This window comes from Cupressus sempervirens, chromosome 8, assembly GCF_028749045.1.
Source record: "Cupressus sempervirens isolate cs-2001-9-10 chromosome 8, ASM2874904v1, whole genome shotgun sequence".
Taxonomy (NCBI): Eukaryota; Viridiplantae; Streptophyta; class Pinopsida; order Cupressales; family Cupressaceae; genus Cupressus; species Cupressus sempervirens.
Genome location: NC_143125.1, coordinates 365,519,615 through 365,540,860, shown reverse-complemented (window position 1 = coordinate 365,540,860; position 21,246 = coordinate 365,519,615). Strand labels below are relative to the sequence as shown.

At 38.0% G+C, this 21,246-nt stretch overlaps 3 protein-coding genes across 3 annotated transcripts in view; 2 read left to right on the top strand and 1 right to left on the bottom strand.

Annotated features, from left to right (window-relative positions):
• The window catches only part of LOC149542842 (Ribosomal protein S21 family protein), a 59,482-nt gene extending 42,317 nt beyond the window's left edge, over positions 1-17,165 (bottom strand). Inside the window, exon 1 of the mRNA XM_089797732.1 lies at positions 16,553-17,165. Coding sequence (XP_089653858.1) covers positions 16,553-17,007 — 455 coding nt within the window. The 5' untranslated portion in view covers positions 17,008-17,165. The remainder of the gene's footprint in view (positions 1-16,552) is intronic.
• On the top strand, positions 4,199-5,476 carry LOC149542844 (uncharacterized). The gene is made up of 2 exons (XM_089796519.1): positions 4,199-4,991; positions 5,137-5,476. The coding sequence occupies exons 1-2, from the start codon at positions 4,891-4,893 to the stop codon at positions 5,474-5,476; spliced, it is 441 nt and encodes a 146-aa protein (XP_089652645.1). The 5' UTR covers positions 4,199-4,890.
• LOC149542843 (uncharacterized) lies at positions 6,141-7,222 on the top strand. The gene is made up of 3 exons (XM_089796518.1): positions 6,141-6,310; positions 6,421-6,608; positions 6,705-7,222. The coding sequence occupies exons 1-3, from the start codon at positions 6,141-6,143 to the stop codon at positions 7,220-7,222; spliced, it is 876 nt and encodes a 291-aa protein (XP_089652644.1).
• Positions 17,166-21,246: the final 4,081 nt, after the last annotated feature.

The following is a 21,246-nucleotide window of genomic DNA, read 5'->3' as shown; positions in this document are numbered from 1 at the left end:
GACCTAAACTGCCTTGGAAAGGATACGAAGACTTGACCTCAGGTTTCGTTAGGGACCGCATGAGCTATTAAGAAAACAATATAATAACAACTTAAAATAATCAAAACTAAATATAATTCATACCTTTTAAGAAATTATTAAATCTCTTTTATTTAATCATTATTATAAACTCATAAATACAAACTTATATAAATAAAAATGAAGTGGCGCCAATAAATTATAATAAATAATCTAATGATGCCACCTCATCAATATACATACGAGAATGTACATAAGAGCTTATAATAATAATAATAAAGATTTAATCTTTTCATTTTCTCCTCAATTAACTTCCCGCTTTTATTCTTTTCTTATCAAAATTGAAATTTTTTAAGCAACTGAACAAACTTCTCGGAAACGTATGGAAGCCAAGGAATCTCGGCTTAACTTTTAAAGGAGTCATGATCGGGTTTGAGAATATGCCTCTCTCACATTTTTGTTTACTCCAGGATTAATCATTGTTCTGTACACTCTTTCTTTACCACCGAACATCATTTGATTTATGCAACCAAATCCTTGCAATTACAATCATAGTCATCTACTGTGAACTCGATACATCCTCTGCTACGGAAGTGAGGCCGAAAGCCCAACCTACGATTGCGAGAGAACAGGTTACACCCGAACTCGCAAGTTATACTTTTGTTTGGTAATCCTTGGGAACCGATTGCGTAGTATTGCAATGGCAAGTTTATTGCTTAGAAACAGTGATAATATGGAACCGATCTTATCTGAACTTAGCCGAATGCAAATATAATGCATACGTACTTCCATTCTAAATTTTTATTTCTGCTCTTCCTTTCTGTATCTACATATTCTCCTCAATTGGTTAGAAATGATTTGTGGAGATAATCTAATATGAAATCTATAAATGTCTGAGGTGTTTATGATACCAATTTCCAAACAGTCTTGAGCTTACATCAATTATGCAGCCTATTGAAAACTAAGATAAATATGTATATTGGAATTTATCCAAATGTTAACACGCTACCATGCATGGAATTAGAATATATTGACACCGAGGAATTCACCTAGCAAAAAAGCCAATAATAGGTGAAGAGGTGTAAAATCTAACCTACAAACAAAATCAAGATTGAAATCAGATAACTAAGTAACAAACACAAATAATAGCTCATGCATGTCCTAATGATTAAACTTGTTGTCAAGTCGGGCGGTGGAGATCGGATTTACGAACCCAATTTGAAATCCTTGGCCAAGGTAGATATAGACAGATGTACTGATCATGAGATCTTTTTGTTTGTCCAGAAGCTTCAGTTATCTAGGAATAACTTATGGGACACTCAAACCACCGAGTTGCTCGGATGGCTAGACTTAAGAACATCCTAAGCCCGATCCCGAGGTAGGGAGGGCCATTCTATTAAGTTAGGATGTGTGGGGATAAGTAAGGTCCACGGTTGGGAGGTTAAGCCTATGTCAATGCTTCACCTCTCACCAATGTTGAGGCTTGAACAACAAGACAAAGAGATTTCTCCATCATTTGTGTATGTTCTTTTGCAGTTTTACCTTTGGAATCATGGAAACATAAATGGATAGTTTAGAAATATATGCATGAATATATTGGATGTTTAGAATGGTAGTTGCTACTTTACTTTCATTTGAATATGTTCGATTGATTTAAATGATAGCAATGTAATCATTTATTTATTTCCTTTACATCCATTGAATTTAAAATGCAAATAGATTAGGTAGCAGTTACTTCTTTCTAGTTGTAATTAGTTAATGGAAATCATTGTCATGTGAATGGGATTAGTTGTTAGTTAAATATTTGTTTTAAATTGGTTAGGAAAATTCGTATGTTACACTTTCTAATTAGATTAGTCATTGTCATGTGAAATGGAAACAGTTATTCGTTAATTAGGTGTTTTAAACTGGTTAGGAAAATTCGTTTGTTACAGTACATGTATCTCAATTATCGGGTACTCAATGGAGAGCCTAATAGCTAAAAACCTTGATTAAGATTACTGATTTTTCTTTGGGTGTATTGTTTGTGTATCAACTTGTTGTTATCAAGCTTAATCCAATACCTAATCAGTTTGATACTTCGATACAATATTGATTAACAATAAACTTTTTCACAGTTCAAGCCAGAGGTTTATCATTTGCAATGTCATTGTCATTTGATTTATGATCTTTTTGTTCATGTTTAAAGTCTGCCTTCTCTACTATGCATCTAAACATTTATCATATAGTATTATTACAAACATATAGCAAATCTGAAACTGAAAACACTACATTACATTTGCAAACTTTATCACTCTGTTTGTTTTGAAAAACCATTGTCATGACTCATAGTTTCAGATTTTCTATAAATATAAAAGTATAATTAAAAATAAAGTTTGACATACCCAAGTACTCCCGTCCCCTATTATGAAAAATACCCATACCCGTACCCTAAGTACTCGTGTCACCATGCAACCTTGGTTAAATGTAGCCGTGCGACAATTGGACTGCATGTATCAAATAATATGTTGTCTCATATTGCAAAATGCACAACACAATAGTAAGTATATGGCGAATTTGACAAATTGGTTTGCACCATTAGTGAGTTTTGTGCATTGCAATTAGAGGCTGATTAAAAACTTCATTTGTTGTGATGATTATACCTCCATTAAGTACATCTTGGCTAAGTTCAAGTTATTGTCACAATTAAAAGGTTGTGGAACAAATGAATCTAATAAAAATGCATTTTCTTGATAATGGATGGTTTGGGTACTGACTATTAAAAATTAAAAATTGAAGTGTTATCTACCTTCTATTTGAAAACGGATGACTCAGGGACCGAATATTACTAGAAAACGGGCAAGCAAATCCAGTTGGGGCACTTCCTAGTTCTAAGAGGCAAGTATTAATAGCTCAATCATCCAAACGCAAAGGCAGGAATAGGTGTAAACCTAAGCCAATCTCCATCACAAAGTGAATCTCCCTCCAAATTGAGGCAAAATAGCAGTTAGAAGTTCATAACTCCCTCTCATTCTTAAAAGTCCAAAGGGTCTTTCCCAACAAACCCTGGAAGCAATTTTTCTTTATGCAACCAAACCTTTTCACTTGCCTAAACAAATGTGGCATGTGTTGTATCATTGTAATAATTGTAAATTTATTAGCGAAGAAGAATGTGTGGACTAGTTAGTGGATGCCCTCAATTGTTTCACCCATAGTTGGAAAACTCGCCGAGTACTAGGCGGGTTTTAAAAACTCGCCGAGTTTCCTAGCTCGGCGAGTTTTTCACCAGTTAACTTGCCGATTCAAAAACTCAGCGGACTGGTAAAAACTCACCGAATACTCGGCGAGTAATCGCAAAAAACTCGGCGAGTTTTTTAAAAAACTCGCAATTTTTTGGTGAGTTTTTCACCCACGGCCTGTGACGGATTAAAGCAGCAGTGAATGTGTTTTTTTCTCATTTTTTCTTGTATTTGGATTGTTTAGAGCCTTGAGGAGTGAAGAGAAGAAGGTTTGGAGGCATTCTTGGCTGATTGCAAGCGATTCAAGGCGGATTTGAGTGGATTGTAGAGGATTCTAACCGATTTTAGAAGACAAATTTCTTTCCAGGTATGTTCATCTTATCATAGTTTGAAAACTTTTTATAGTTTTATAACAAATGTTCTTTTGTTTTTTTTGTTGTTAACTTGTTTGTAAATGTTTTCAAATCATTTAAAATCATTTTGAATCATTTTGATTTGAAACCCTAGCTTCTAAGGATATGGTTGAAGTTTGTTGTTTGCTAAAGATATGGTTGAAGTTTGAAGTTTGAAACTTTGAATCATTTGAAACCCTAGCTTCTAAGTTCTAACTTTGTTTATTCATTTTTCTATATATTTATGTGTAGGGCAGCGGTCAACCATTAAAAAAATGACAAACCCGTAAGAAGAGTGGCCACAAACACCATGCCCATCTGGATATATAGGCACTCGGCCTAAAAATAGGCATGGCGGTATGCCTATGAAGCTCCAAATCCAAATGATATTGGGAAGGTGATATGCATTCCCTGTGAGAGAATTATTTCTGGAGGCATAAACCGCCTCAAATACCACCTTGCAGGCATAAAGAAACATGACTCAAATCCTTGTCTCAAGGTAACTGATGAAGAAAAAAGATTCATCCATGCCCTACTTGCAGCTGCTGAAGAGAAAAAATTGAATAGGGAGAGGGCAAAATTAGCTATGAGGGCAGCCATAGCTGAATCAGAAAGAACTCCTTTTGATATGCAAGAGGAAGAAGAAGCACTTGAGAACATACCAGGATCTCTTGGTGGCCCACGAATCCGCAAACAAAATTTCTCATTTACCGGTTCCACTTCTTCTACATCTCCTACTTCTTCATCATCACCATCCGGATCCCCATCAGGGATAGGTGGTTATTTTGTGCCCAGGAACACACCTGGAGCACAGCCATCATTAGAGGGCACTGCATGGTTTAAGGAGGTGCATGAGTATTCTAAAGAAGGCATTCGGCTAGATTCGATTCATTCGGTTTATAGGTGGCCTTAGAATAGTAGGGCACCATTAGCCGTAGATCCAGTTAGGGTCCTTACTATAGCTGGGGGGTGGACCGCCCCCTACCTATATAACTGGGTGGCGAATCGGTCTCATGCATGGTGATCTCTCACTGGACATATCATCCAACATTGAGGGCACCTATCTTCAATGTTTAATGTTGGTAGCTTCCTCATGTTAGCGACACAGGGGCAGCTTTTAACACATCGTAGAGCGCATGGATCAAGATCACATAGGGGCGTGTGCCCTACTATCTATAAGGATGTCATTTGTGTTACTTATATGATGCGATTCATGACTGAGGCCCGCAACAGCTGATTTTTGGTTTTTCAACAATATCTCAATGAATGCCGTTGATAGTCCCTATTGGGTCAATATGGTGAATGCAATGACAATATCAGGCAAAGGGTACAAGCCGCCTAATCGCAAGGATATGAGTGGAAGGTTAGTATTTTACTATTTAGTAATTGTAAATAATTGTGATTCACTTTAGTTCATTGTTATATTTTAAATCTTAATTGTTATAACTTATTTCCTAATTTTTTACTAACACTTACACTTTATTTAATATTACACCTAAATTTTGTAGGTTGCTTGACAAAGCGGTTGGTAGGGCAACATTGTTGATAGAAGACCAAAAGAAAGAGTGGAAGAAGTATGGCTGCACCATTTTATCTGATGGGTGGACAGATGGAAGAAGTAGAACCATTATTAACTTCTTGATTGCTTGCAAAGATGATGTGGTGTTTTGGAAATCTGTCGATGCCTCCAACAAAGTGAAAAATGCAACCACATTGGCTTTAATGTTGGAGAATGTTGTCATGGAGGTGGGAATAGAGAATGTGGTGCAAATAATCACAAATAATGCAGCAGCATATGTGGCAGCAGGTAGATTTAATTTTTTATATTTGAATCAATATGAATCATGAATGTAATGCTGTGGAATCTGGATAATGGTATTATTCAATTTAGATTTGATGTAATTTGTAAATACTAAATATGGAAAGTTTGTTATTGATTATTGATTTTTTGCTAATCTTTTAGGTAGAATCCTCCAAGAGAGGCATCCCACACTTTTTTGGTCACTTTGTGCAGCACACGTCCTTGACCTTCTTTTGGAGGACATAGGAAAACTTGATTGGGTGAGTCCAATTGTGGAAGATGCTAGGCGAGTCACGAAATATATCTATGATCACCCATGGGTTCTCAGTTTGATGAGAAGAGCCACTAAAGGCAAAGATTTGATGAGACCTGCTATGACAAGGTTTGCAACGGTCTTCTTGACGTTGCAAAGTATTCTTGACCACATATTGGCTTTGAAGCAAATGTTTGTGTGTGCTGATTGGGTTGCATCACCTTACGCAAAGAAGCCCGAGGGAGAGGTTGTGGCACGAATAGTGTTTGATGATAGCTTTTTTGCAAAGGCTAAGGAGATTGTGGAGGTAACTTCATTATATTTTTAGTGTATTCAAGTTTCATTATCAATTCATAACTTACTATGTTATTAACTAATTTGTATTTTTCAAATTTCAAATGTAGATGTCTCTGCCCCTGGTTCTAGTCTTGCGCACATGTGATGGGCAGCAATCCCCAATGGGAGGTCTTTATGAGGCCATGGATAGGGCGAAAGAGGCTGTTAGAAGTCACTATCACGGGGATAGTCTCAAATTTGACCCCATTTGGGAAATAATTGATAGGAGGTGGAACAATATGCTCCACCAACCTATTCATGCAGCAGGCTACTTCCTCAATCCCAAATTCAGGTACTATGATAATTGATTGTCCTTGAAGTTGGGATTTTAATAAGTCTTTATTTTACTTTACTTTTTAAGGTTGTGTAGTAAGATTTGATATCATTTTCTATTTGTTTTAGGGCTGATGATTCCTACTCAGATCCTAATGGAGAGGTCATGGAAGGTCTCTCTAAATGCATTGAGAGAATGATATCAAGTGAAGAGGAGAGAGACCTTATTGTGACTGAACAACAAATCTATGTGGAATCAAGGGGTCCTTTGTTCTCTTCTATGCTAGCAAAGAGAGCAAGATCTACTCAAGCACCAGGTAAAGCGTCAAACTTTAAAATTTTTGCTAATTGATAAGTTGTGCTTCTGATTTTTTTTTTTATTGCTTTATAACTTTTTTAATTTTGTTTTGCAGATGCTTGGTGGGCAAGTTGGGGTGGCAATACCCCCAATTTAAGGAAATTTGCTCTCAGAGTCCTATCCCAACCTTGTAGCTCATCCCATTGTGAGCGCAATTGGAGCTTATTTGAGTTCATCCATACAAAGAAAAGAAACAAATTGACTCAAAAACGGCTTAATGACCTTGTTTATGTGCACTATAATCTTAAGTTGCGCATAAAAAAGGCACAACTCTTAGAACTACCTGGTCCGCTTGATCTAGATGAGATAGATCCTTATTTTGATTGGACAGCACAGGAGCCAAGTCCATTGTTTACACCAGATGAGATCGCTGATTTGGAGAGGCAGGCCATGGAGGGGGAGGCTAACGCTGATTTTCAGTTCACTATGGATGACATTGAGGATGAGGACGAGGATGATGATGATTCAGGCGAGGATCAGGCATTACCATTAGGAGGAGATGCATCCTCTTCTAGGACGCCGAGCCAGTCAGTAGGGACATCGAGCGAGGGGGCACAGCCACAGAGTTCATAGTCACACAGCTCACGCCCTATCCCAGTGCGGGGCACTTCTTCTAGGACTAGACCCCCTCGCTTTCCTGCTAGTGCAAGTGGAAAGAGGAAGAGGTGATTGACATTGTCAAATTGTATTGATGTATTTAGACTTTTAGTATTTACTTCTAGTTTGACAGATTGAAACTATTTAGTAATTTACTATTTTGCTTCCTACCATGAGCATTCTGCATGAGAATGCAATTTTGTACGCATTATACATTTATATATATCTAAACTTCGTTTCTTCCTTTTGTATTGTCTTTAATTAACTTATTAGATGCATCTTCTCATTAAATTTTGCAAAATAAATGTATTTTTAATTAAATTTCAGCGGTTTTTTAGGTTCCCGAGTTTTTTTTTTAAATCGCCGAGTTTTTCCCGATTAAACTTTTGGGGGGCTTGGCGAGTTTTTGCATTTGGCGAGTTTTCCAACTATGGTTTCATGAAGCATTGCACATCATTGACTCCCATTCTTTTGAGCATATATAGTGTGGATTGTACATGATAGGAATTGTTAACCTAAGCCAACCTTTGTATTAAAATGTTATTTTAACCTAGGTCAAATCCTTGGATGGTCTGTGGGAACCAACTCATAGCCTGGCGAGGAATAATCCCATCTTGGATATTCAAAAAGTGCTCAGCATAGAAGGCCGTCCGTAGACGTAACCCCCCCGAGGGGGGGATTAGTCCAAGCCGTAATAATGTAACGATTGTAAATATCAAGTCTAACATGCCCATTCAGCACCTGCTATAAGGGAAGGAGGTGAGCAGGAGCATCCAATGAAAACTAAAAGGGAGGAAGGCAATCAATCTCAATCTCGATTGATCTCAACAGAGCGATGGCCTGAGCATATCAGCATCGGGCCTTGGTAGCGGCATCAAAATCAGCAACAGTAATAGAGGAGCAATAGGCCAGGTAAGAGTATTGATGGCGACCATCTACGGAGTCTGCAAAACCACAGAGACGCTGAAAAAACTAGATTAGATCGAAGATGGCCCCATGTCTGAAACGATGGGCTCCGAACTCTACAAGAATAGTACTGTGTGGGGTGGACCGGTGACCTTTGCGAAACGCCAAAGGAAAAGCGTTTGAACCCACTTGAACAAGGCCCAATTTGAGTCCAGGAGAGCGAGACCCCACACCTCAAAACCATAAAGCACAGTCAATTTCACTAAGAAGTCCAGGAGGGACAACTTAGACATAGAGTCTTGGAAGTGGTGCCTAAAGCACTGTCTCTCCAGCATGATAAGGGAGCCCAACCCTGGGTTGAATGGCGGATCTCAAATTGAAGTGGGGTCCAAAAGACTTAACCCCGAGAAAAGTGTAAGAGGAAGCAATCTCAACCTCATGGCCCGAAAAGTAGAAATGAAGATGTGAGGTCTTCAAGCAGTTGAAGACCATGACCCGAGTCTTACCCAAGTTCACAACAAGTTGTTGTAAGTCGCAAAAAAGATGCTAACCCATCAAGAAGCCTCTGAAGACCCTCACAAACATCGTTGGCAAAGATGAGAATGGAGATCAAAACCTAATGCAAGTAACAACCATCGTCAAGGAGCGAGGAGTTCCTAAGAAAGGCCTCCAACTAATCAATATAGATGCCAAACACGGTGGGTGAGAGAGGGCAGCCCTACTTCACTCCTATGGGGTTCTAAATAGGGTCGGAGAAACCCTCGAGAGTCCTAAATCTGCCCATCACAATCTCATATAGCCTCATAATAGCTGTCAGTAAAGTCTCTGAAATCCCAATGTCTCTAAGGCTCTGAAAAAGGGCCACCCAGGGGATGGAATCAAAGGCCTTACGAAAGTCCATGAAACAACAGTAGACTTTCACCATGTAGTGTCGAGCCTCCTCAATAATAGCCCGCAATGTTAAGATATGGTCCATGGTCTAATAGTCTTCCCAAAAACCAACCTCGCCACTAGCCCAACGAAGTCTCATGTCAAGCTCTCTGGATAGGATAGTGTTTAGCAACATGGCATACAGTTTGGAAAAGGTGTGTCCAATCATGATGGTCATGTAGTTGCCAAGGTCAGAAGTCTCCCTGGTCTTATGTGTTGGATAGATCACATGTCTCGACCAAGAATCAGGAAAGCCAGAACACACCACTCTATTGAAGAGCATGGGAAGGAAGGAACCCAAGACCGAGATACTAAGCTTGAAGAGCTCAACCTAGAACCCTTCCTCATCCTATTGTAACTCATGGATTTGATTGCCTCGTAAATGCAAGAGGGAGTGAATAAGTGGCAGTGGGGAGGAGGGGTGAGGCGGAGAGAGGGTTGGTCGAGAATGTCATAAAGAGTGGACATATGGGAGGTGAGGGAGCGAAGATCAAGGGTGGAAGGCAGGGGGATGGCGGGGGAATAGGGTGCACTAGAGAAGCTTGTGGTTGGAATAAGCATGTCACAAAAAGATCTGCACTAAGATGTGATGAAAAACCATTTCTTGTAGCGAAGGAAGAGGTGGTAAGAGAGTCGCAGGCGAGTGTATGTATGGGAGGGAGCCACAAAGGTTGAGTGTAAGGAGAGGTGGAAGGTTTTACAGTCATCGTCAAATCACTAGTTCATAAGGGAAGTGTTCTGACATTTGGGAGTGCGAGAGGGGGGAGTGGTGCAGTGAGGGATGGAGAGGAGAGTCGACCCCCAAATCGCACTGGCCAATAAGTCAAAGATGGAAGAAGTCTCACTAGAGTTAGTGAAGTGGTTGGGAAGAGTCATTTAAGATGGGGGGTGAAAAGGTCACATCACTCTCAGGGAAGTGGAAAAGGGTATGGGGGCGAGTCACAACAGATGAGGAGTGAACGAGGGGAGGCAAGAGTGGGGAGAAAGTGAACAATGAGGCTAAGGAGGGCATGATTGGCCAAAGGGAGGCAGGAGATAGTGAAACTGCGGATGGAAGGGATGGAGGCACAGGTGAGAGCATAGTCCACCACACTCGCACCACCACAATGAGGCCAACAAGTAAAGAGCTCAAAACTTGGAAAGCAAGAGAGGTTGTTTAGACTCACTAGACTAGACGACTCACAATGTTGGAGGAGCTGGTGACCATTGCACGAGAGAGGCTTGCGACAATCCTCGGAAGGGGGTTGAAGACCTAGGTTGGCAGAATCTGTCTCAATAGTAAAAGTCAAGTCTGAGCCACGATCATGAATAAGAGTCTAGAGATCCCTAGTCCATGCATTAAAGTCTCCTAAGATGATGATATCACCCATCGCCATGAACTTGGAGATGTACTCGTGCAAGTCCATAAAAAGCTCCCTGTCCTCGGCACTGTGCATGGCATAAGGTGGAGTGGTCATTGGAAAGTAGCAAATAGCCACAAAGATATCACTGTGATGACGGCTAGTACGACCACTACAGATCCACAAGAATCTAGCAAAGGTGTCAAAATGTACCACTAAAGTAGATTGAAAAGGCCATCTCTAATCAAGCAACTCCCCTAGGACTACAAACATTGCTAGAAGCATAGACCTCATCCCCACAAACTAATAGCCACTAGTATCTGGCATACCCAAGAAGAGGACATATAGAGTTCTTGTGAGTCTCAATTACAACTAGAATATCAATAGACCCCACCGCATCCCAAAATAGACCAAGGATCATAAAGAGTCATTTCCATTCCAATAGTTAACAGGCAAAGAACCGAAGGAGGGCTCACTATTGCCTAACTACTAACGAGATTGTTCTCTAACCTTGAGGCTGGTCTCAGATCCCCACCATTGGGAGGGGAGTCATGAATAACCACCCATTTCCCATTGCACCCTGCCTCTGCAACGAGACTCCCGGCTTGTTTCAACTCTGTCACATGTGATCTCGTGAGATCCTCGTCAAGATATATCTTAGTAAGAAGTGGGAATTACTTCCTCTTCGCCCTAAGAGCCTAAAGCCTGTTAAATAAAGAGAGAAACCGGAGGTAGAGGGTGTTATCCGGGCCAAGTCGACTCTTATCCAACGCAATATCAAAGATGCCAAGTTGATCATTGAGGAAACGGTAACCGGTTGATGTGGGGTCCATAGTGGAAGTAGGAAAACCACGGACTTGCAAGTTTAGCTCGTGAGCACACCTCACACGTTTGTCATCAATCTTCCCTTGAACCATCTTCTCTACGCCCAAAAGAGGTGCAACACCACTGTTGTTACACGAAGAGGCCCATGTTTTAACTTTCAGCTCAATTTCGAACAGCAATGAAGAGTGCTTGGCCACAATTTCAGTTTGCTTGTCTTTCATGATGTCTAGTTCGTCCAGGTGCCCAATGACAGAGTCAAGATGGGACTTGATAGATGTTGTCTCAATAGTGAATGCAATAGAAAAATTGCGTAAAAGTGTAAAATTAGAATCGGTTTCTTGTTCGAGTGCCAAAATTGTCTCGAAGAGAGACTTCACGATGTCTCTCAAGTGTTGGTTTTTCGACTCCAACTCAGCAAACGGCCATAGAGTCTCTAATATGTCAAAGGAGGCTGAGATTTGGGATCTCAGCAAATGCTGGCATGGTCAAGAATCACTGCAAAAATGAATCAAGCAAAAGGGCAATTGCACCCGCACACACTAGCAAAGTAGAAGAAACTGCTCAACCAAACCACCACATGGAATGAGGCAAATAGACTCGACAGTAGCAAACATAAGCCAACGTATAGAAGCGGCCTCTACAGACGAGTGAAAGCAAACAAGTTCTGGGAACAACAATGAGAGAGCCACCACCTAACAAACGATAGCAAAACCACGCCAAAAGGAGAAACAAAGCAACAACTATCCGTAAAACCAAAACACGTAACAAAGCAACACCAACGCAAGAGAGATCCTGCACCAGAAACCAAACACAAAACACCCATGATGGAAGCTAGAAGCCAGGAAGAACAAACTACATGAGTAAACAAGAAACACACGCCCAACTAAGGGAACCCAAGCCAATACGAAGAAGGTAGCATCGAATAGTCAATGAAGATGGACAACAACACCCAAATTGTAGCACGTGCAACGCGGGAAGATGAGAAAGCTACACCCAAGTGCAAAGAAACGATAGCAGAACCACGCCAAAAGGAGAAACAAAGCAGCAACTATCCGTAAAACCAAAACACGTGACAAAGCAACACTAGCGCAAGAGAGATCCTGCACTAGAAACCAAACACCAAACACCCACGATGGAAGCTAGAAGCCAAGAAGAACAAACTACACGAGCAAACAAGAAACACACGCCCCACTAAGGGAACCCAAGCCAATACGAAGAAGGTAGCATCGAATAGTCAATGAAGATGGACAACAACACCCAAATTATAGCACGTGCAACGCAGGAAGATCTACACCCAAGTGTAAAGAAACAAAGATTCAAGCCACTGGCTAAAAACACCACAACGAAGCAAGAGGGCTCCCAAATGAAACAAAACTATAGGGAAAAAAAGGCGCAACTGCATGCCAAACCCGACGGGAACACACTAAGCAGGAACCCGGCCGTTGGCTTGAATCTTTGTTTCTTTGCACCTGGGTAATGCCTGGGAATCTACCAATTATCACTGTAAACCCTAATTAGGGTATAGTTGTCAAAATCTTGGTCATGGTCATCAATCTTAACACTTAAATTGATCTAAGCCCTTCATTTGTTTTTGAACTCCTATATAAACCCCACTCTTTTCATTTGTGAAGGGATTCGAATAAATTGTTGCATAAAACACATCTTTAGTAAATTCATTGTTCAATTGTTGGTGAATTTGATATTTGTTGCAAGTTGCAAGTTGCATGGTTTCTTGTTTCTCGCTTAAAGTAGATTTTATTTCCAAAGTTATTAAAATGAATAAAGGATTTGATGGGAATGTTCATTATGGAATCAATATGTTCATACTTTTGATAATTGGATGATTTTCAACTATCGTGCCAACTTAGTTTGAACTTGTGATAGAAAAACTTATATTATTGTATTCGTTGTTAGAATCTTGGTGAATATCTGTGATGTGAAAATCCTTGGAATATCTTAAAAGATTGTGTTATTCTTATAGAGTTGTAGAATTTGGCAAAACAAGGATAGGTTTTCAGATTCCACTTGCAACCTTGTCTCCAGATTTTATAGGATTAGTTAGCAGAATTAGTTTAGGCTTAGAATTATCTTCTTCAACCCTCCTCTTTTGCACTTTATTTTTAAAGTCGTCGCAAAAACCCAAAAATAGAAAAAATAGAAAATTCATCATCCAAAAGTTTACAAACTCTTGAGTAACAAAGTAAGTCCCCTTGAAGGTCTTCAGCAAATCATCCTACCACGAGAGTCTATCCTAAGACCAGCAAAACCGATGCATTTGGAACCTTGCAATTGTTTTTGTAATCACATAGTTCATCTGTTTAGCACAAAGAAGATTTTGAACCAGAGAGGATAGAATACTCCTAGGATTTTATTCTAAATTGTTTGTGTTAGAAAATACACCCCAACAGGTACTTCATGTGGAAAAGCTACTCATATTCTCTATAAGTGTATGTCGGTGCAATTGTAGCATTGAGGTGTCGCATCTCATTAGGATCCATGGTTGCCTGTGTAACGAAGATTTTGTTGTGCACAACAATTAGCATCACTGTGGAAGATGGTGTGGTGGGGATTATATCATTGCTCACGTCATGGTCACTTCCCTTTGTCCCTAGCAAGCACAAATGTGTTGAAAGGCTTAGGGCTCAACTCAAGAAAAGAAAAGTTTTGTTGTAGCTTTTAAGCGAGCATGTTACGTCATGGCACAAAATACCTAAAGTTGTTCTACAACACAAGCTTTCTCTTACATGGGGGAAGGTAGTGCTACATTATCTATATCTTAGCTTCTAAACTAGATGCATGACAAAAAGCCTAGCCCAAAGTGTCAAATGTAAAGAACTCCATTTTGGCATCGATGGAGGTCAATAGGCCACATATGTATTAAAGCACATTAAGATGTTAAGGCATTTCTTCATACAAGCACACAAAGTAGTCATGAAACTTGATGGAAGATTCCGCAGTTTTTTCAAAGCAACTATTGAAACTTAATGTAATTATCCTAGTAGCGTTTGAGGATATAATCTTCTTCCTATAGGGTGCTAATAGGTGTATTCCGAGACTCATTGACTCATGCTCCCTACCAAACAATGCATTAAGTAGTGCCCATCAATAATGCAATAGTTGGACATTTTTGACACAACATTAAAATATCAAGATTCATTTTAATTGCAAAAAGATTTTGATGGTACATTGAAGCTTGCTAGTCAAGACGTGGTGGCATTGGTTCAATTTGAGTTGTGAAGTTGCAAAACTAACCAAAGTATTCATAAAGGTGTGTTTCTAATGCCACATTGATCGATGTTTCAGCATCTATTAAGCCCTAGGTGCATATTTGTCTAACATTTGCAATGTTCTCAATGTTCATGGCAATGCTCAAATATTGACTCGTGTGTGCAATCCTTATAAATACTATAAGAATGTCTACGCAAACATGAAAATAAAACTTTTGAGCTCTAATACCCGTGATGCAATTGCCACATGGATCAAAAACAAAGCTGCAAATTAGTTGTTAATCCGCAAGTTATTGGATTATGTAAGTGAAACCCTCAACTAGAATTGAAATGCACATATGAAAGGCATGAAATGCTTTGAAAGACAAGTACCATTGAAGAAGACATGTATGACTTGCTAGTGACTAACAAAGATATTGGTCGGTTCCTTTATGCCATACTTTGTACAATGAAAGAATCTATACAAATGAGCCTTTGTCTAGGCTTCAAAATGTGCTAACAAGTTTCATACATACATGTAGCACTATTTATGTTGACAGGGTAATGACAAATGTCAAACTCATATGATACTAATTTTTCACACAAATAGCACCACATATTAGATGCACAATCGAATTACATGTGGATGAAGAAGCTCCACATGTATACCTATAGGATTTGGTTGTATAGTGGCATGTGCCACCATATGCAAGTCAGTAGGATGCACCTGAGGAGTGTTATGCAGTGGCATGCAAGAATTGTATATGAAAGAAGGAGGACATTGCTGCATGCAAGTGCACAAGCACTATGATGCATTGAGTGAGGTCGAGCACATAAATAGCATTTTTAAAGAGAATTCTCAAGGCTGCACTCAGATCACTGAAAAGCGAAAACCCATTCCAGCTCAATGATCTTAAAGGTTAAAAAAAAGAACATACCGTGAGGCAATTTGTTAGACTGTCATCTAGCAAGGTGGGGCCAATAAATGAGGTCCAAAAACTTGTGGGATCGCCCCTTCACTCTAATGCAGCTTAAGAGTTTGAACTAATGATGTGTGCATTTCATCAAGGATAAGAGAAGCTGCTTTTATGCATCTGTGTCAATATAGTAAGTCCTGTGTTATTATTTATGTCAATTTGTTACTAAAAGATGCTTGCAAAGCAAATGACCTATTTCATTACAATATACTATAGGAGAAGGGGAGTTCTTTTTACATGTCTCAAGCAATATAGTAAGTCCTGTGTTATTATTTATGTCAATTTGTTACTAAAAGATGCTTGCAAAGCAAATGACCTATTTCATTACAATATACTATAGGAGAAGGGGAGTTCTTTTTACATGTCTCAAGCAATATAGTAAGTCCTATTTTATTATGTTTGTTAATTTGTTACTAAAGGAAGCTTGATAGTGAATGACCCCATTCTTTACAATATAGTGATTGAATCTAAAACGGAATGAAATCTAAGATGCCAATGAGTTCATTATGTAGTGGTTGAGAGATTGAGATCAGTTCTTGGCACAAAAAGAGATCTGGATTGAAACACTAGGGGGCATAGACCCAGCCACATTTGTAAGTTCTAGCACGGGGTAAGCCTTCTGGGCTAGGCACAAATCCTGGACGGATTTGACGAGACAGCAACCTACTGTCATCACAAATAAGCTAATGTACTTCATTGTCGAGAAGGAAAATCCCTGGCATATAAGCAAAGTTTTTTTGGGAGAAAATACAATAGTCAACTGCAACAAATCAACAGAATCCTTAAAGCATGTGGATGACTTTTATTGGAAATAAGAGTAACTGCAAGATACACGATATTTGTTTTGGTCTCATAGAGACACATGCTAATTTGCAATATGAGGTCACTCTTGTGGAAGCCAGAATTACAATTCATTCCATTTTCCTCACATAATATTCTAATTTGTACGCTAGGTTTTATTTTTACCTTTTGTCAATCCACCGACATCAAGAGCGCATATTGTATTCCACACAATACGACAATCGGTCATATCGTTCAATGTTCCCTAATGATTTTCAGGGACATTAAACAAATAGCTGAATACACAATCCTAGGGTTTTCAAAGAGTAAATAAACACTAACCTGACTTTTTTCACGAGAATGGACTTAAGCTTTCTTGCAAGGTTTTGAGAGCGTTCCTTCTTCTCTCGCCTTTTTTGGGCCAGAATACGCTTCTCAGAGTCCTTAATGTGCCAACGTGGAGCATTCCTGATGAGCCTCTCCATTCCACTGGAGGTCATACGCCTCTGCATGAACTTCAGCGCATCTTCCACGTTCCCATTTCGCACTCTCATGCGAATTCCTCGCCTTTGTTGTCCGACGCCAATGAAGGTGTTTAGGGATCGAACGCAGCTGCCACGCCTAGAGGAATGCAAATTTCTTATAAAACCTGCAATGCTGGGCCTCAGGCATGCCACTGCGGAGTTGCCAACCAAATGATGAGAGTGATGTTGGGTAGAAAGGCATTTGACTTCTGAAAGAGACGAACCCAGTACTCCCTTGCAAAGCCACGCAAACTGATCACGGAGCCCCTGCATTTTTTTTCCCTATTGTCGTCCCGCAAATAATTGAGCCTACATTTACATGAAAGCACGACAGAATACGTTTAAAAATGTCTATTTTGTGATGAGATCAAATAATTTCCTAACAAAATTGTGTTGCATACGGAACACGGGAGAAGTGTAGGGGGTTTAGCAGAAGTTATTATTAGTCCCTGCCTTTAAAAAGGCAGAGACTATTGTTTTCATGGTAATTATAACCGATTAATTCTCCTTCGAAACTTTGAAAACAATAATATATCGTAATTATAATCGATTAATTCTCCTTCGAAACTTTGAAAACAATAATATATCGTATGGTTGACAGTGTTTAATATTTCTAATTTTTACATCAGCACGAATTTTTCCATTTTCCTATTGGTTCGTTCTATTTTGCTTGTGCTTTAATTAGTTTTCTAAAGAGAAAAAGAAATAATAATAAAAAGTGGCAACCCCTGTAAAGCTTTTCTTAATGAGGACAGTTGCTGGTCGCACGCTTCGATATTAACTCTGTCAGTTGTATTGATTGCCGCATTGAAACCTACATAACTACTGAATATTGGGAGACAAGGTTGTGGAAATTCACAGTAGTAGCGGGTTTTGTTTTGTGTCTAAATTGTTTCCTTTTCATTTTATGTGTTTGTATGTGCAATTCTTTTAAGTGAGAGAACCCCTAAGCTTATGCGTTTTCTTTTCCTTGAATCTTTGAGTGTGCTACACATTTTGGCATTTTTTGTTTTCATCATGGTAGCAATGGATTATTTTTAGAGAATTCAAAAGTATTTCCAACCATTGTATTTCCCATTTTCCATCTAACCGGTTCAATGCTTTGATTGAAGGATTTGAATGCAGGGTTTGGATGATGTGCTTCATATGCATTGTGTTTCCTTGTGCTTCATATTTTCAAACCATTATGTCAAAACCCTTTTTCCATTTTGTCAAAATAGGGCTCTCATTTTATCAAAGCATTCTTGCATAATGTTGAGCTAATCGTATAAACTTGTAAATCGCACTTCGTATACACTTGAAAATTGCAGGCCTTAGGGAAAACATTGATTATAGAGGTAATAGTCATTACGGATTGTGATTTAGGTCATGCTTGATATATGCTCAAGTGGTCACAGATATATGGTGTCTTTCTCACAAATATTTGTTTTCTTTCCTAAAAGAATTGGCATATGTTCTTATGCCTCTTTTCTTTCCTAAAAGATTTGGCATATGTTCTTATGTCTGGATTAATGGTTTTACAGGGAAGAAATTTGTAATATTTGGTTTGATTATGAAGCCAGAGTTGTTCTGACCAAGGTAGAGCTCCGACGCACAATTTCTCATAAGATCTTTGTTCTTCCAAGTATGGGTGTTGGAGCATAACCCCAAATCTTCACTTCACTCGTAAGTAAATTATCTTCTTCAAGTCGAGGACCATCCTTGTGTTTTAGTCAAATTTAAGTTTCACATATATTGTGGGTTTCTATATAGATTATTAATAGTTTTGGTTTTCTTATTAATAGATTTTCAATAAAATTTTGAATTGCTATGCTGATTCAATTTGTGGTAAACATTTTATTTAATTTTCAATTTTTTTAATGTTAAGGTCCCTGGCTTTGATTGTGTAATATTTGTGTTGTTATGCCTTCTTTTTGCAATTTTAAGTAGCAATGTTGGTTGGCATGAGTTTTTTGTGCTAGACAAAAGAATCATATTTAGATGCTATAGTATTTGCCTAATAAACTTCCATTATTATACAAATGATGAGCTAAATAAAAGAATTATATTTAGATGTCATACTTCCAGCAAATTTTAATGTCTTGCTAAGCACAAATTTACATATTCTAAAAGCACCACAATAGTTGTTGTGCTTGACAGTTTGCACCACATATTCTTCTAATTCTTTTCCTGAACTCAATCGATATTGATTAAGTGCTTTAAGACTCTAATTCACTAGGAAATGGCTATATAAATCATTTATTTCAATCATTCTAGGCATAACTGTTGATGTTGTTGAATGTGAGTCAGTCCCAATTTAATTGGAATTTATTGTATCGGATTCCTCCAAAACGCTATCCTCTAGTGTTGGAAATTGACATGGATTTACATTATCCCAAAATGAAGGGAGACAACTTTGTTGATGTTAGTCCTCTAAAGGCTATTGATCTTCTATTATTCTAGTGAACTTAATTACTATTATACTCTTGTTATCTGATATCTCATTTCAATTATACTACTCTGCTGTTGTAACTCAATGAGAACAATATTATGAAGAGTTATAATTGTTATTAGTTTGGGAATAGAAAAATTTAGTCCAGAGACCATTATAAATTCTATTTGTTAACTGTAACATGAAAGCATTGCTGCTCCAGGCAGACTGTTAGCATAAAATTCTATATGCTATCCTCAATTAGATTGCTATCTCCAGTTTTAATTTTGCTCTATTTGATAATGATTTTGAGCTATCAATATAGATATAGAAAAAATTGTAAAGTTTTTGTCACCCCAAACTTTAATTTCACTGATAACTGGCATGATAACTAGTAAGTAACCTTTCTTCTTCAAGTTAGCAACCATCTTTTCCTAAAAGTTGGATTTTTTTGTAGTATCTTATTATAGTTTATTAATAATTTTGGTTTTCTTTGTAATAGTTTTTAAATAAAATTTTGAAGTTGTATGCTCATTCATTTTGTGGAGAACATTTCATTTAATTTTTAATTTTTTTAATGTTAAGATCCTTGGATTTCACTCTGTAATATTTGTGTTGGTATACCTCTTTTCGCACTTTCAAGTATGTTGGTTGGTTTGGGGTTTTATAGATTATTAATAATTTTGGTTTTCTTTGTAATAGTTTTTAAATAAAATTTTGAAGTTGTATGCTCATTCATTTTGTGGAGAACATTTCATTTAATTTTTTATTTTTATAATGTTAAGATCCTTAGATTTCACTCTGTAATATTTGTGTTGGTATGCCTCTTTTTGCACTTCAAAGCTATGTTGGTTGGTTTGGGGTTTTTTTAATTGTAGACATTTTTATATGGATCGAATTTTGAATGGACTATAGAAATATATGAGGACAAAAGGATTTTGGAGGAGATACAATATTGGATATCTATGGCTTCCAGGTTTCCAAGTATGTTTTTTATCTATTCCTTCAGGTAGAATGTTAATATTAATTCAAACTAAATCAAGGTTTGCATATTCTTGAAGTTGGCCAATCTGATATTGGGTTCGTACTATTGTATTATTAATTTTTATTTTTTTAGGCTTTCAGTCTCAGTCTCGTGATTGAATATGGAATATAATTTTCAGGTAAACCTTTTCCTTCCCAGATTCACAAATGCCTCTTGTCTTAGTGTCATTTGAACTTGTAAATAGTCTGTGGAACAACTCTGTAGACTCTTGTTCTGTAACGTTTTTCAGCAACTTTATCTCACAGCCTTAAATTTTACTACATTTTCTTTTGCATTGCAGATTGCTCAAGTTAATGATGCTATTAATGTGTTGCTTTACTTTTTCAGCAACAGTTGGCATACATAGCTTTATAATTATTTCCCCTGCATTCATTGTTTAATGATTTATACTCTTTATTTTGGTATGTCCGTAGACTAATTATTTGTAATTTCAGAAGAGGAGTTATATATTGTTCATCTCATTGATCATTTGAAATCTACAAGTTCACTTGGTTTGAATGAAATTATACGTAAAACAAATGATATGAAGCATTTTCCATTACTTATTGTAAATAGATTTCAGAATATAAACAAATTAATTTAATTCTTTCTCTTTTTTATTAAGTCATTCTTCTTGCTGTCAAAATTCATACTGAGTTTCTATTACATATCATGTTATTTATGGCCTCATTGCCCATGGGCAACAGACTAACTTCCATGAGGAGGGGTAGGGTAATGCACATTTTTTTCTCAATTTGAAGTTACAAGTAATGCTATTGATTTTGCCAAACATTGTTCCTTGTTTGACAACATGTGCTCGCTTCCTGAATTTTAGATTAGTAGAACAGTTAAAAATGATAGAACCTGGTGATAGGAATATGAGAAACCATGTAATCTATCCTTGATATTATCTCCATATGGGCTTGGACTTTTATCATTAGTCTTTCAAGTACAAAGAGAATTAAAGGCCATACCAAGCAAGCGGCCAAACCGAAGTCACATGATCATACTAGCTACAGTTAAAAAGATTGGGTTTAGCTGCAGCACACCAAGTTATATGCTTATATGATGGATACTC

What these genes read in the sequence shown, in the direction of transcription:
- LOC149542844 (XM_089796519.1), top strand. Translation starts at nt 4,891, where the DNA reads ATGAATGCCGTTGATAGTCCCTATTGGGTCAATATGGTGAATGCAATG. An exon ending in CGCAAGGATATGAGTGGAAG is followed by an intron (nt 4,992 to 5,136) that starts GTTAGTATTTTA and finishes TAAATTTTGTAG; the next exon opens with GTTGCTTGACAAAGCGGTTG.
- LOC149542843 (XM_089796518.1), top strand. Translation starts at nt 6,141, where the DNA reads ATGGGAGGTCTTTATGAGGCCATGGATAGGGCGAAAGAGGCTGTTAGA. An exon ending in TTCCTCAATCCCAAATTCAG is followed by an intron (nt 6,311 to 6,420) that starts GTACTATGATAA and finishes TATTTGTTTTAG; the next exon opens with GGCTGATGATTCCTACTCAG. An exon ending in AAGATCTACTCAAGCACCAG is followed by an intron (nt 6,609 to 6,704) that starts GTAAAGCGTCAA and finishes TTTGTTTTGCAG; the next exon opens with ATGCTTGGTGGGCAAGTTGG.